This window comes from Geotrypetes seraphini, chromosome 5 (assembly GCF_902459505.1).
Source record: "Geotrypetes seraphini chromosome 5, aGeoSer1.1, whole genome shotgun sequence".
In the NCBI taxonomy this organism is placed as follows: Eukaryota; Metazoa; Chordata; class Amphibia; order Gymnophiona; family Dermophiidae; genus Geotrypetes; species Geotrypetes seraphini.
In genome coordinates this window covers 51,626,015-51,639,761 of record NC_047088.1, presented here as the reverse complement: position 1 = coordinate 51,639,761, position 13,747 = coordinate 51,626,015, and the positions used below count along the sequence as shown (strand labels likewise).

At 46.4% G+C, this 13,747-nt stretch overlaps 1 protein-coding gene across 6 annotated transcripts in view; it reads left to right on the top strand.

Moving 5' to 3' along the window:
* BRWD3 (bromodomain and WD repeat domain containing 3) overlaps window positions 1-13,747 on the top strand; it is a 286,770-nt gene that overhangs the window by 32,361 nt on the left and 240,662 nt on the right. For 5 of the 6 annotated variants that reach the window (XM_033944590.1, XM_033944589.1, XM_033944588.1 and 2 more), the window contains exons 8-9: window positions 7,688-7,909; window positions 12,433-12,533. In XM_033944590.1, coding sequence (XP_033800481.1) covers window positions 7,688-7,909; window positions 12,433-12,533 — 323 coding nt within the window. Of the gene's footprint in view, window positions 1-7,687; window positions 7,910-12,432; window positions 12,538-13,747 lie in introns of those variants that run through there. The other variant, XM_033944593.1, reaches the window with a different exon arrangement.

The window sequence follows — 13,747 nt, the reverse complement described above, 5'->3', positions numbered from 1 at the left end:
GTTTCTTCATAGTCAAGTATTGGATTTATTTTCAATTTGGAGAGTTTCACCAGTAGAAAGTTTGAAACATTTGCAAGGGATGGCTTCATAATTGCTGAACCAGATGATTTTAGTTGTTTTCTTATTTGAGGAAATTATCTGTAGCCCAAGTGTCAACCACATCAATGGCCATTGATAAAGATTCAAGCGTATTGGAGTATGTGTTAAGTGCTAGGCATAGCAGAAAGATGTCATCAGCATATGACAGTACATATAGACCTAAAGAAGTTAGGTAGTCTCCTAATTGATCTTAGGTATATGTTGAATAATAAATGAGAGAGAGGTGAGCTTTGTGGAGAATTTACCCTTCTGCACCCTGTTTTATTGTTTACATAAAAATTCAGTCAACCATGTTAGGACAGTTCCAGCAATGCCTAACTTATTTAGCCTAAAAACTATGACTCCGTGATCTATTGAACCAAAAGCAGCGGAAATATCAAATCGCAAAAGAATCACATCCTTTCTTTTGCTGAGGAAGGTTCTAATCTCAGCTACCAAAGATAACAACAGTGTTTCTGAACTATGGAGAGCATGAATTCTGTGTCGATTCGGATGCAGAACATCGAAATTCCTTACATACTTTGAAAGCAGTTTATATACTTCAAGCTCCAATAGTTTTGCAAACCATGGAATACCAGCTATGGGCCGAAACTGCTTATGTTTGCTAAAAAGATAGGGACGGAAACTTCTTATGGCAGTAGTTTTGTTTAAATGGTTCATATATATAGTTTATTTCTAGGGGCAAAGTTATCAGCGTGGCTACTGTTAAGAAAGGGTATTATCCCAGGACAAGCAGGCAGGTATTCTCACTAGTGGGTGATGTCATCCGACAGAGCCCCGATACGGACATCTTGCAAGCATGTCTTGCTTGAAGAAACTCAGAAGTTTCGAGATGCCCGCACCGCGCATGCGCCAGTGCCTTCCCGCCCGATGTACCGGGCGTGTCTCCTCAGTTCTTTTCTTTCCGCGGAGCTGAGAAGTTTCACTTCATTCTGCGCTGACTGAATTTCAGTATATTTGCCTTCTTTACTACCGCGTTTTGTTGTTTATTTGATTTCTTTCAATTTTACGTTGTATTTAAAAAAAAAAAATAAAAAAAAAGTTAAAATTATTTCTTCCGGCGGTTCGGCCGGGCCGGCCTCGTGGCTTAGGCCGAGCGCCTTCGACCTAGCGGCGACGATTTTCCGGCCTATGTCCCGGCCAATCACCGGTTTTAAAAAGTGCAGCAAGTGCCAGCGTGCGATTTCGTTGACGGACCCGCATCGACGCTGTCTTCAGTGTCTTGGTCCGGAACACGTTCCGAAATCGTGCCGGCCTTGTTCCACGCTCATTGCGCGATCGTTCAAACGGCGCTGCTTACTTTGGGAGTCGATGTTTAAGATGGAGTCTGCCAAAGAGCCGTCTGCTTCAACTTCTACTGCGGTTTCGCCGGTTCGTTCGAAACCTGCATCGACAACCCCTGCATCTGGCATCGTGAAGCCGGCATCGTTCACTCCGACTTCTGCCTCAGGTTCAGCATCGGTGCCTGTCCCCGTCTCCTCGGCTCAGGTACCGCCTTCCACTGTCCCTCCGGTGGTCATCAAAGTGCCTAAAGCTGGCAAGCAGAAGCACTTGGCCACAAAGGAGCGCGAAGACCGTGCTGGAGGACCCCCGTTCGGTGCGGATCCCTCCATATCGGCTTCGCTGCGATCCCTGCTGGAAGCTCAGTTTGTCGAGCTTATGCAGTCTATGGGACCCCGGCTTATCGCCTCCATTCAGGGTGACCTCCCGGTCTCGACCCCGGGGGGCGGTCCGCCCCCTCCCCCTCCTCCTCGTCGTACGATCTCTCTGCTCGACGAGGAGGAGCGGCGGAGGGCGGCGGGTGCTTCTAGGCGGGCTTCCTTTAGTGATATGCCGCCATTAGAGCCCATCACGCCCCCTCGACAGCAGAGTGCTGTGTCAGCCCCTGATAGTCGAAGTCCTGGGCATACTGCATCGCAGGAAGAGTTCTTCCGCACTCCATACCAGACCTGGGTGGCGCTGCGTGAGTCCGCATCCTTACCACCTCTGCGATCCACTGCATCGAGTCCCATCCATTCCTTGGAGGCTTCGGGGGATCGTGCGATGCACAGAAGATCTCGTTCCCCATCCCGTCACCGGGAGGGGCATCGATCTCGACACTCATCTCGACACTCCTCACGTCATTCGGAGGTGTCCCCGCAAAAGAAGATCCAGCATATGGGATACTCCTCGTCAGATTTATCCCCGCCTGAGGGACCGGAGTATGAGGAACCATCTACCTCCTATTCTCCTTGCCGCTCTCAGCTTTCTCTGGACCCGGAGGCTTCCACTTCTTCTAGTCCGTCTCGCCGGCCGGCGCTGGCGGACCAACTATCTTTTTCATCCTTCCTTCGACAAATGGCGGATGATTTAGATGTGACGTTGGACACTGGTTCTCGATATTCTAAGGAGTATCTGGACACCATGCATTTGCCTCACCCTCCAGCGGAGACGCTTCGCCTTCCTCTGCATAAACTGCTTGACCAGACTTTCATGCGTTGTTTTGAGACACCGTATTCCATCCCTGCAGTTCCCAGTAAATTGGATGCTCGATACCGCATCGTCCATCACAAAGGGTTTGAGGGGGCGCAACTTTCTCATCAATCACTTCTGGTCGAGTCCTCCCTCAAACGATCTCATCCCTCCCAGGTTTACGCCTCAGTACCACCAGGCCGTGAAGGGAGGACGATGGATAAATTTGGTAGACGTATCTACCAGAATTCGATGATGGCGACTCGAGTGCTCAATTACAATTTCTTCTTCTCTTCATATTTGGACTTCTTCTTGCCGGTGCTCCGCAAGTTCATCCCTTTTATCGATGCTCAAGCTCGATTCGAATTTGAAGAGGTGGTGGCGACCCTTTCTCAGTTACGCCTGCAGCTTATGCAATCCTCCTACGATGCCTTCGAACTCTCGGCACGTGCTGCGGCCTGTTCGGTCGCCATGCGTCGCCTGGCATGGCTTCGTACCATTGATATGGATCCGAACCTCCAAGACAGACTTGCTAATGTGCCTTGTGCGGGGGCGGATCTGTTCGATGAGTCTATCGAGACTGTTACTAAAAAGCTTTCGGACCATGAGAAGTCCTTCCAGTCTATTCTGCGGCCTAAGCCTAAACCTCAGCAGTCTCGTCCCTCTAGGCCGCCTCTGATTTACCAGCGGCGTTATCAGCCGAGACAGACTCCTCCTGCGAGACAGCCTGCAAAGAGACAGCCTCCTCAGAAGCCTCAGCAGAAGCCTCAGATGCCGGCTGCACCCAAGGCTACTCAGCCTTTTTGACTCTCTTCCAGGGAGCATAACCGACTTCGTTCTGCCTCCCCCCGTTTTTCCCATCGGGGGTCGTCTCCATCATTTTTGTCATCGATGGGAGACAATCACCACGGACCTCTGGGTCCTTACCATCGTAAGAGAGGGATACTCTCTTCATTTCCAACGGGTCCCCCCAGACCACCCGCCAAGAGAGTATCCTTCCAACTCAACGCAGACCGCTCTTCTTCTCCAGGAGGCTCAGGCTCTTCTTCGGCTTCGGGCCGTCGAGCCGGTGCCATTAGATCAGCAAAACCGGGGGTTCTACTCCCGGTACTTCTTGGTTCCGAAGAAGACGGGCGATCTGCGTCCCATTTTGGACCTTCGAGTCCTCAACAAGTTTTTGGTCAAGGAGCGGTTCCGCATGCTGACCCTTGCTTCTCTCTATCCCCTCCTCGAGCAGAACGATTGGTTATGCTCTCTGGACCTCAAGGAGGCCTACACTCACATCCCGATTCATCCGGCCTCCCGCAAGTTTCTCAGATTTCGGGTGGGACATCTACATCTGCAGTATCGAGTGCTTCCATTCGGCCTTTCCTCGTCTCCCAGAGTATTCACGAAGTGTCTGGTGGTGGTGGCCGCTGCACTCCGGAACATGGGTCTTCAGGTGTTTCCATACCTCGACGACTGGCTCATCAAGGCACCGTCGGCTCCAGAGGTCATTTCAGCGACCTTGACTACAATTTGTTTCCTGCAGAGTTTGGGCTTCGAGATCAACTTCCCCAAGTCACATCTGCAGCCCACCCAGTCTCTCCCCTTTATCGGGGCTGTTCTGGATACCATTCGTCTTCGAGCATTCCTTCCTCCTCAACGCATGGATGCTCTCCTTCTACTCTGCCAGTCGGTGTCTTCTCGCCCATCCATCTCGGCGAGACACATGATGGTCCTCTTGGGCCACATGGCATCTACAGTTCATGTGACGCCTTTTGCCAGACTACATCTCAGAATTCCTCAATGGACACTGGCATCTCAGTGGACTCAGGTGTCCGACCCGTTGTCCCGTCACATTGTCGTCACTCCTGCTCTACGGCAGTCTCTTCTCTGGTGGATGACCTCTTCGAATCTATCCAGAGGTTTGCTGTTTCACTCTCCTCCCCACCAGAAAGTTCTCACGACCGATTCATCGAACTATGCATGGGGGGCCCATCTGGATGGTCTTCGCACTCAGGGGTTCTGGACCAGTGCGGAACGACTCCATCAAATCAATCTTCTGGAGCTCAGAGCCATCTTCAATGCTCTCCAAGCTTTTCAACATCTGCTTCACGACATGGTGGTCCTTATTCGCACAGACAATCAGGTCGCCATGTATTATGTCAACAAACAAGGGGGCACGGGCTCGGCCCCTCTTTGTCAGGAAGCTCTTCGAGTCTGGGATTGGGCGGTTCGCCACAACACCTTCCTCAGAGCTATCTACATTCAGGGGAAAGACAACGTCTTAGCAGACAAATTGAGTCGTCTTCTCCAGCCTCACGAATGGACGCTCCATTCCAAACCCCTTCATCAGATCTTTGCTCAGTGGGGAACGCCTCAGATAGACCTCTTTGCAGCCCCCCACAACTTCAAACTGCCTCAGTTTTGCTCCAGGATCTACACTCCTCTCCGCCTCGAGGCAGACGCCTTTCTACTGGAGTGGGGGAATCGCTTCCTATATGCGTTTCCTCCATTTCCTCTCATTCAGAAGACTCTGGTCAAGTTGAGATCAGACCATGCCACCATGATTCTGATTGCTCCTCGGTGGCCCAGACAACCTTGGTACTCCCTTCTACTTCAACTGTGCAGCAGGGAGCCAGTACTTCTTCCAGTGTTTCCTTCACTACTTACTCAACGTCAAGGTTCACTACTTCATCCCAACCTGCAGTCTCTCCACCTGACAGCTTGGTTCCTTTCAACATAACTCCTCACCAGTTCTCTCAAGCAGTGAGGGAGGTCTTGGAGGCTTCCAGGAAGCCTGCTACTCGACAATGCTATTCCCAAAAATGGACTAGATTCTCTTCCTGGTGTATTTCCAATGCCACGGAACCTCAGCGAGCTTCCCTATCTTCTGTATTGGACTATCTTCTACACCTGTCTCAGTCTGGTCTCAAGTCTACCTCTATACGAGTCCACCTGAGTGCTATTGCGGCTTTCCATCAGCCTCTACAAGGGAAACCTTTGTCTGCTCATCCTGTGGTTTCCAAATTTATGAAAGGGCTTTTTCATGTCAACCCTCCTATCAAACCTCCTCCTGTGGTTTGGGATCTCAATGTTGTCCTGTCTCATCTTATGAAGCCTCCGTTTGAACCTCTCAGCAAGGCTCCACTTAAGTATCTCACCTGGAAGGTGGTTTTTCTGGTGGCCCTCACGTCAGCTCGCCGGGTCAGTGAGCTTCAGGCCCTAGTGGCGGATCCACCGTTCACTGTATTCCATCATGACAAGGTGGTCCTTCGTACTCATCCAAAATTCTTGCCTAAAGTGGTCTCTGAATTTCACATCAACCAATCCATCGTGCTTCCAGTGTTCTTTCCAAAGCCTCATTCTCATCCTGGGGAATCTGCTTTGCACACTCTGGACTGTAAACGTGCTTTAGCTTTCTACTTGGATCGCACAAAGCCACACAGAACTGCTCCTCAACTTTTCGTCTCCTTTGATCCAAACAAGTTGGGACGACCTGTATCGAAGCGCACCATCTCCAACTGGATGGCGGCTTGTATCTCTTCCTGCTATGCCCAGGCTGGATTATCCCTTCCCTGTAAGGTCACAGCCCATAGGGTCAGAGCAATGGCGGCCTCTGTAGCCTTCCTCAGATCGACACCGATTGAGGAGATTTGTAAGGCTGCCACTTGGTCCTCGGTTCATACATTCACCTCTCATTATTGTCTGGATACTTTCTCCAGACGGGATGGACAGTTTGGCCAAACAGTGTTACAAAATTTGTTCTCTTAAGTTGCCAACTCTCCCACCATCCCATTGGGGTTAGCTTGGAGGTCACCCACTAGTGAGAATACCTGCCTGCTTGTCCTGGGATAAAGCAATGTTACTTACCGTAACAGTTGTTATCCAGGGACAGCAGGCAGCTATTCTCACGTCCCACCCACCTCCCCTGGGTTGGCTTCTCAGGCTAGCTACCTGAACTGAGGAGACACGCCCGGTACATCGGGCGGGAAGGCACTGGCGCATGTGCGGTGCGGGCATCTCGAAACTTCTGAGTTTCTTCAAGCAAGACATGCTTGCAAGATGTCCCTGGATAACAACTGTTACGGTAAGTAACATTGCTTTTTACACAACTCATGCATTTAAATTGAGTAAATGGTCCGTAACTTGTGCAAAATCATGTATCAAGAAATGACATTGGAACTTTGCAAGCTCTGCCATCCTAACAGTACAGATGGCTAGTGCACCATGCACAAAGGGATATATTCTTTATAGGGCGCCTACATTAGGCACTGCTAGGCACCCTAATCAAGGATGCCTAGCACGCCTAACTTTGGAATCAACGCTCAATCTTTTTTTTAAATTGGCGTTAATTGGCATGGTAAATGCATCATGCCAGTTTTCAGCTAATTAAAAAAAAAAAAAATTAAAATGACCAATTAAGAGTTCGGTGCAGAACTCTTAGGACGCCTAAGTGGAGGTACCCTTCAACACCTAATGACGTCTACCTGAAAAGTAGGTGTGGTTAGGGGCAGAGAATAGGTATGGTTGACTTAGGTATCACAAGGTGTTTGAGTTGTGTCGGTAAATTAGGTCTGATAAAACCTGGCCTAATATACAGGGCCTACCTCTATGATGCCTAGCAATGCCTAGGTGCTGCTACGCAAGATTCTGTAAGTGGCATCTAACAGTTGATTGATAACTGCAACCACGCTGAGCGGCGCCTGTAATGTAGGCACACTTAGTCACTGTTTATAGAATCTGACCCAAAGTCCCTAGTTTGATCCCTTTGTCTTGCTCTGGACTTTTTCTGCGATGGATGGATTAGGTATGTGATAGGTGTGAAACAAGTTAAAAAAAATTCCTATATACTTACAAATCAAGACTAATGGTATCGGAGGAGCATGAAGAAATTATGTCAACAAAATTTGCCATTTAGATAAAAATTGTGAATAATTCCCTTTTGATACTTCAGTAATTATTTGATATCAGTAAGTCTTTTCCTTTATTAACCTTCTAACTAGTGTCTGTGTTGTGTATTTTTCTTTGATGGTAACTCTAAAGTTATACAAACAGTACGAAGATATTTCAATCTTTACAAAATATATTGGGTGTACTTTTTTTTTTTCATTAAGCATTAATATCTCATTCTCAATTCCTTGGCAAATCTTAGGGATCAGATGATTGTTTGGTGAAAATATGGGCAACAGATGATGGGCGTCTGCTTTCCACATTGCGAGGCCATTCAGCTGAAATATCTGACATGGCTGTAAACTATGAAAACACTCTGATTGCTGCTGGCAGCTGTGACAAGGTAGTCCGAGTCTGGTGTCTTCGAACCTGTGCACCAGTTGCAGTGCTACAGGGCCATTCAGGTTCAATTACTTCCATACAGGTAAGACAGCAGTACTGAAGATTGTTAGCCATTAGGGATGGTGCACAGTAGATGAGATAATGGTGGTACTGAAGTGAAGGAAACCTTTTTTTTTTTTTTCCTTTATTTCCATTTGTTACATCTCATAACAAATTACAAGCAAATCATGAATATATAGGCAAAGAAAACAAAAACAAAGAGGACATTTTTCCACTATTTTAGTCCACATTATCGGGGCTATCTTGTTCCTTATTAGGGTAAGAAAATTACCAGGCAACCATTTTCAATTTTACTATTTCAACAGACAGGCAGAAACAATTCTATCTAAAGTCTCTTATTATCATCAACCACTGTATTAGTTTCTAAGATGTTCTCAAGCAAAGGTTTATCTTGAAGAAAAATCTCTAATTGGGATAGATCCACAAATATATACTTACTAGTCTTATAGCCCCTTACATTAACGGGTGCTAGAATATATGTGTGTGTGTCTCTCTTTATTTCTTTTTTTCTCTCTCTCTCTCCTTAGCCGCTTTCTTTCTTTCTGTCTTTCTTTTTCCTTGGCTGTCCATCACCACCCCTTGCCTGCTCCCCCTGTCCATTCTCCCTTCCTTTTACCTCCCCTGTGTCCACCACCACCCCTTCACAGCTCTCCTTATGCAGCAGCAGCCCTTCTCACTTTGTTTTACCTCCCCCCTGTCCAGCAGCAACTTCCTTCTCCCCCTGTCCAACATTAGGCCTCCGTTCCTTTTTCTTCACCCACACCCTGTCCATCAGCACCTCTTTCCTTCTCCCCCTGTCCAGCAGTAGGCGTCCCTTCCTTTTTCTCCCCCCCTCCTCCTTCTTATCCCTATGATACACTTACCTTGCTCTGCCCCTGATCAGAGGTTCCCGACAGCCGCCCAGTTGCACCCATTGGAAAATTTCCCTCTGCGGCATCCCTCACCCCTCCTGATGCAACTCCCGCTGTTTTTCTTTCTGTCTGTCTCTGTCCCTGGCCCCCTTTGTCTGTTTGTCTTTCTGTATATCTCCCTGTACCTGTGTCTTTCTTCTTGTCTTTCTGTCTCCCTTCTGTCTGTCTGTCTGTCCAGGTGCACAGGGAACTGGTGTGGGGGGAGGGAAATGGAGGGGGAGGGAATGCTGTCCAAAGCAGCATTCCCTCCCCCCACACCAGTTCCCTGTGCACCTGCCCCTGTGTCTTTCTTCTTGTCTTTCTGTCTCCCTTCCTCCCTCTGTCTGTGTGTCCAAAGCAGCATTCCCTCCCCCTCCATTTCCCTCCCCCCACACCAGTTCCCTGTGCACCTGCCCCTGTGTCTTTCTTCTTGTCTTTCTGTCTCCCTTCTTCCCTCTGTCTGTGTGTGCAAAGCAGCATTCCCTCCCCCTCCATTTCCCTCCCCCCACACCAGTTCCCTGTGCACCTGCCCCTGTGTCTTTCTGTCTCCCTTCCTCCGTCTGTTTGTCTGTCCAAAGCAGCATTCCCTCCCCCTTCCATTTCCCTCCCCCCACACCAGTTCCCTGTGCAACAGCATTATTATTTCCTCTACCCCCTTTCCCTTCCACATTCGCAACTACAAACGCAGGCCCGATTCCTTTGCCGCCGCCCCCCCCCTTCCCGCAGGTCCGACTACACATGGCGATTCAAGAAGCGTGTCCAGCAGTCTTCACACGCTGCTTCGGGTCCTTCTACTGGCCTGATTTACTCTGGCACGTCCGGAGCAAATCAGGGCAGTAGAAGGGCCCGAAGCAGCGTGTGAAGACTGCTGGACACGCTGCTTAAATCGCCAGTCGGGGCCGCGGTAGGGAAGGGGGGGGCGGCAAAGGACTCAGGTGCCGGGCAGCGGAAATCTTCTTCTACCTTGCCTCTCCTCCACCGTTGGGAGTCAGCGCCAGGAGCTTTAACGGCTGGTGGTTGAAACAATCTCGCGTTGAAACAATCCCGCGCCTCTTTGAAAACTGTCACGCCGCTGGAGCCGGGAGGCGACGGAGAGGGCAGGCGGTGAGCCGCCATGCGCACTTCCTAGCTACAGCTCACGGAAAACGGACGCACACTTAGGAAGTGCGCATGCGCGGCTTACCGTTTTATTATATTAGATTGTTTCCATAAAATACCAAACATTTGCATGAAAATCTAAGAAAAAAAGTAGCCCCCACAGCCAAGACCAAGGAAACTGTTTTTGACTTCAAGGACTGGATTCTGTTGCCAATTAAGTTTGAGGTAAAAAAAGAACTACTTTGGGAATGACTTGGGAGATTCCTTGCCTTCAAGAAAAATGTAGTGTTTTATAGAGCTGATAAATGCATCATAGCTTACACGTGAAGTTCAATTGTATATAGGTTGTCTTAAATTTGGAAAGGAACGTCTAAACTGGGATGTTTACTGTACAAAAGTCGCACTCAGTACGGATCCTTTTGTAAAATACACATAAAGGTTCTACTGGTGTATTTGGAAACATATATACTGGGAATAACCGTTTTACAGAAAAAAAAGAAATAACTATAACTTTTGCAGCCTACACATATGAGCACTTCCACTTCACGTATAACTGGCAGATTTTCTAGAATTGCATTTACAAGATGAATCAAATAAGGGGCATGCTACATGAATTTTGAATGTGCTAACGGGGTAGTTATTAATTTATGTTAAGGGTGTGTTATTTTACCATAATGCCCCTCAGTTTAAGGTTCCTTAGGCTGCATAATAATGAGATGCAAACCATATAAATTAATGCAAAATAATTTATGTAAATTAGCTTGACTTGAACTCTGTAAGCTATATTTTTCTAGAACCCCCCCCCACATACACACATATCATTTCAAAGTTGCCATTTTATCCAGCCTGAGAGCATTGGGCTACTAACATCTTTCTCCTCCCCTTGTTATCCAAGTTACTTAAATGTTCTGTTCACCACTGTTGCCTGGAACAGGGCTTTTATTTTTGGGGTATAGAGGACTCCAGGTTAATATTAAGCTCAAAATATGTTTAATAATGCATTACTTAAGCAATGTACATGAAAAAAAAATATATTGCATACTAAACCTCATTTCCAAAAGGTTAAGAACATAAAAGGAAATACACTACTCACACAAGTGCTGCAGTAGTTCAGAGCAAGTGGACGTGTCTGATGCACAATCTTGTATTTCTCTAGCATAAAGATTTTCAGGTGGCTATCTCATAAACATAAGTTTCATAGAAATAGGAACTTCTTCCTTATTTCAGCTAGCGACCTCTTACAAAAATCTTCTTAGGCTCTCAGCGTCACCACTCAGAACTCAAACTTATCACTGTTCTGAGCTTTACGTGACAAATCGTCACTGGGTCTAATTTATCATTTCAGCTTTTATAAAGAGCTTCAAATTTACTTATACTTTCTAAATCTTTAAATAATTTAATTTACTTGGCTTATATTGCAGTTGTCTCTACTTAGAGATGTCTAACTCAAACAGAGTGTCACAGCCGACATGTTTCGCGGGAACCGCTTTATCAAGGCTCCACCCCTCTTTTACTGTCGACCTCCTCGAATGATAATAAGGAGTGAAGGACCATCAAGAATAAGTCCTACTAACAATTGAGAATGTTTCATTTAAATGTGGAGTGCATATAATAGCATTGTCTACCCTTGGAGGAAAATTTTAGTTTTATAGACTCTCAGAAGGATAGGGTAAAATGCTTCATTTCTATAATGTCTTTATGTCTATAATGATGTGAGAAACTAGCGGCAGCCATTCAGGGAATGAGGCAAACATGGTTTTTCCTGTTGCATAGAGCACTCTGGACCCCTGTTCGTTTACAAAAATTGGATTGCTCTAAGTCTAATAGATGTTGGCATTTATTATTTTATTGTCCTCTTATTAATAATTTTTGGAAATTGATCTGGGGTCAAATAAATTGTATGTTAGAGAATCATGTGGCCCTGTCATATGACACAGTTTTATTTGGAATGTCTATGAGGGCCAAAAGTCAAATCTCCTCGAATAATAATAAGCTGTTAATGATTTAACAGGCGTTGCCATCCAACAAATAACAAAGACCGGCAGGACCTCGAAAAGCTCACTCCTGCTGGGTGTGCTGCTGGCACGAGATCTGAGGCAGCCAGCTAGGGAGGGAGGGGCTCAGTGTGGGGCACGAGTGCAGAAAGCTCGCTCTTGCCCGATACACTGCTGGACCACCAGGGATTCAAAAAGGTACACGGGGGAGGGGGTAAAAAAATAGTCTGCTGGGACTGAAGACGGGAGGGATCCCTCCTGTCCTGGCCTACCAGGTCATATGGCAGGCTGACAGAGGCCTGCAACAAGTCCGGGAGGGGGGTAGGGTGGTCACTGGGTGATTACTCGAATATAGGACAAGACCCCCATTTTGGGGCCTTTTTTTTTTTTTGCCCAAAAATCTCATCCTATATTAGAGTATATACAGTATGATTATCTGAAAGTGTTTATATAGTGTTTTTTGCAAAATGATTGATAGTACTTCTGGATGGTGTATGCTTCAGGGAACTGCACAATAAACTTGCAAGGTATCACATAAATTTCTTTTTAACTTTTATTTTTAGTTTTGCCCAGCAACAAAAGGAACAACTCGATACCTCACATCTACTGGTGCTGATGGAACAATTTGTTTCTGGCAGTGGAATGCAGATTCCATGAAGTTTAAGTAAGTAAGTGATCCATAGACTTATTAGGTACTTTGAGAACTATCTGATGTCTTTGTTGTGATGTTGGAGGCCATCCCCTTTATCACTTTAATTCATATCTCACTTGAGCGCTAAGGAAATTACATTAAAGTTTTTACATGAGAATAAGACATGCATCATTAGCAGTCTGAAAGATTGATCAAAAAAGTATAAAATGAATTTTTCACAATAACATATCCTTTGAAGTAGATGATTATGTCAAAGAATGTAACAGCTGATATGCTAAGTAATTCCTATTTGGAATCTGGGGTGAGGCAAACTGTGTAAGTTAATGAAATAGTAAGGTATGATTTCTATCCTTGGTTCTAGACCTCTGATCATAACAAGGCCCAGCTTTAAAGTGTTTTTACTCACAGAAATAGGCTATCTGAAAATTGTTACTCACAATGAGGGTTAGTTTTAACATGGCACCTGAACAGAAAGGCAACTTGTGCAACTATATGCCTTTCTAAAATTATCTAAGGGAAAGCAGGGGCACATATCAATACTTGTTGCAAGACAGGTGAATTCAGATCATGTGTGCTGGAGAAAATAGCACACATGCACATATTTTATAAAGTGTGCATATAAGCGCCAGTCTTACCCTCTGGAATGCTTACTCTCTGTCTATTTTCTATGTACATATATCCCTGGGCAATTTTATAAGAGCCTGCTTGAATGCGTAAAATGTCATGCCATACACTAAAGTCTCTTATAAAAATTGGCTTGGTGTGGAGAATAGTCACACTTTAGCCTAAGTCATTCCTAGGGGCATGCTCAGCCTAGTATTTAATTGTGTTTTCCTGTGTAATAGGTGAGACATTCTAGACAGATGGGTAGTGTCCCCATGGCTGCGTGCCATCTGCCGAAGGAATCCACTCCGGATTTTTTCTCTGTGCCTCTGCTGTACTTTACTGTGCTCTCTAGCTCCACCTACAGTTTTTTTTTCTTCACGCGTGCCAGCAGGAGTGTCGTGTTCTGCTCTACCTTCTTTATTATTTTTTCGGTGCTTTTAGTCCTTTTTTTTCTGGATTCTTATGCTCGGAGCGTTTCTTCAGCTTTGCCTGCAATTAGACTTCAGTCTGTAGCTTACAGGCCAATCCCACCTCCGACTTGGCAGGCTCCTTGTGTGTTTACAGCACCTCTTGTTGTACACCGTCTTGAACTGAAAAGGTATGACGGGATATAAATAAAG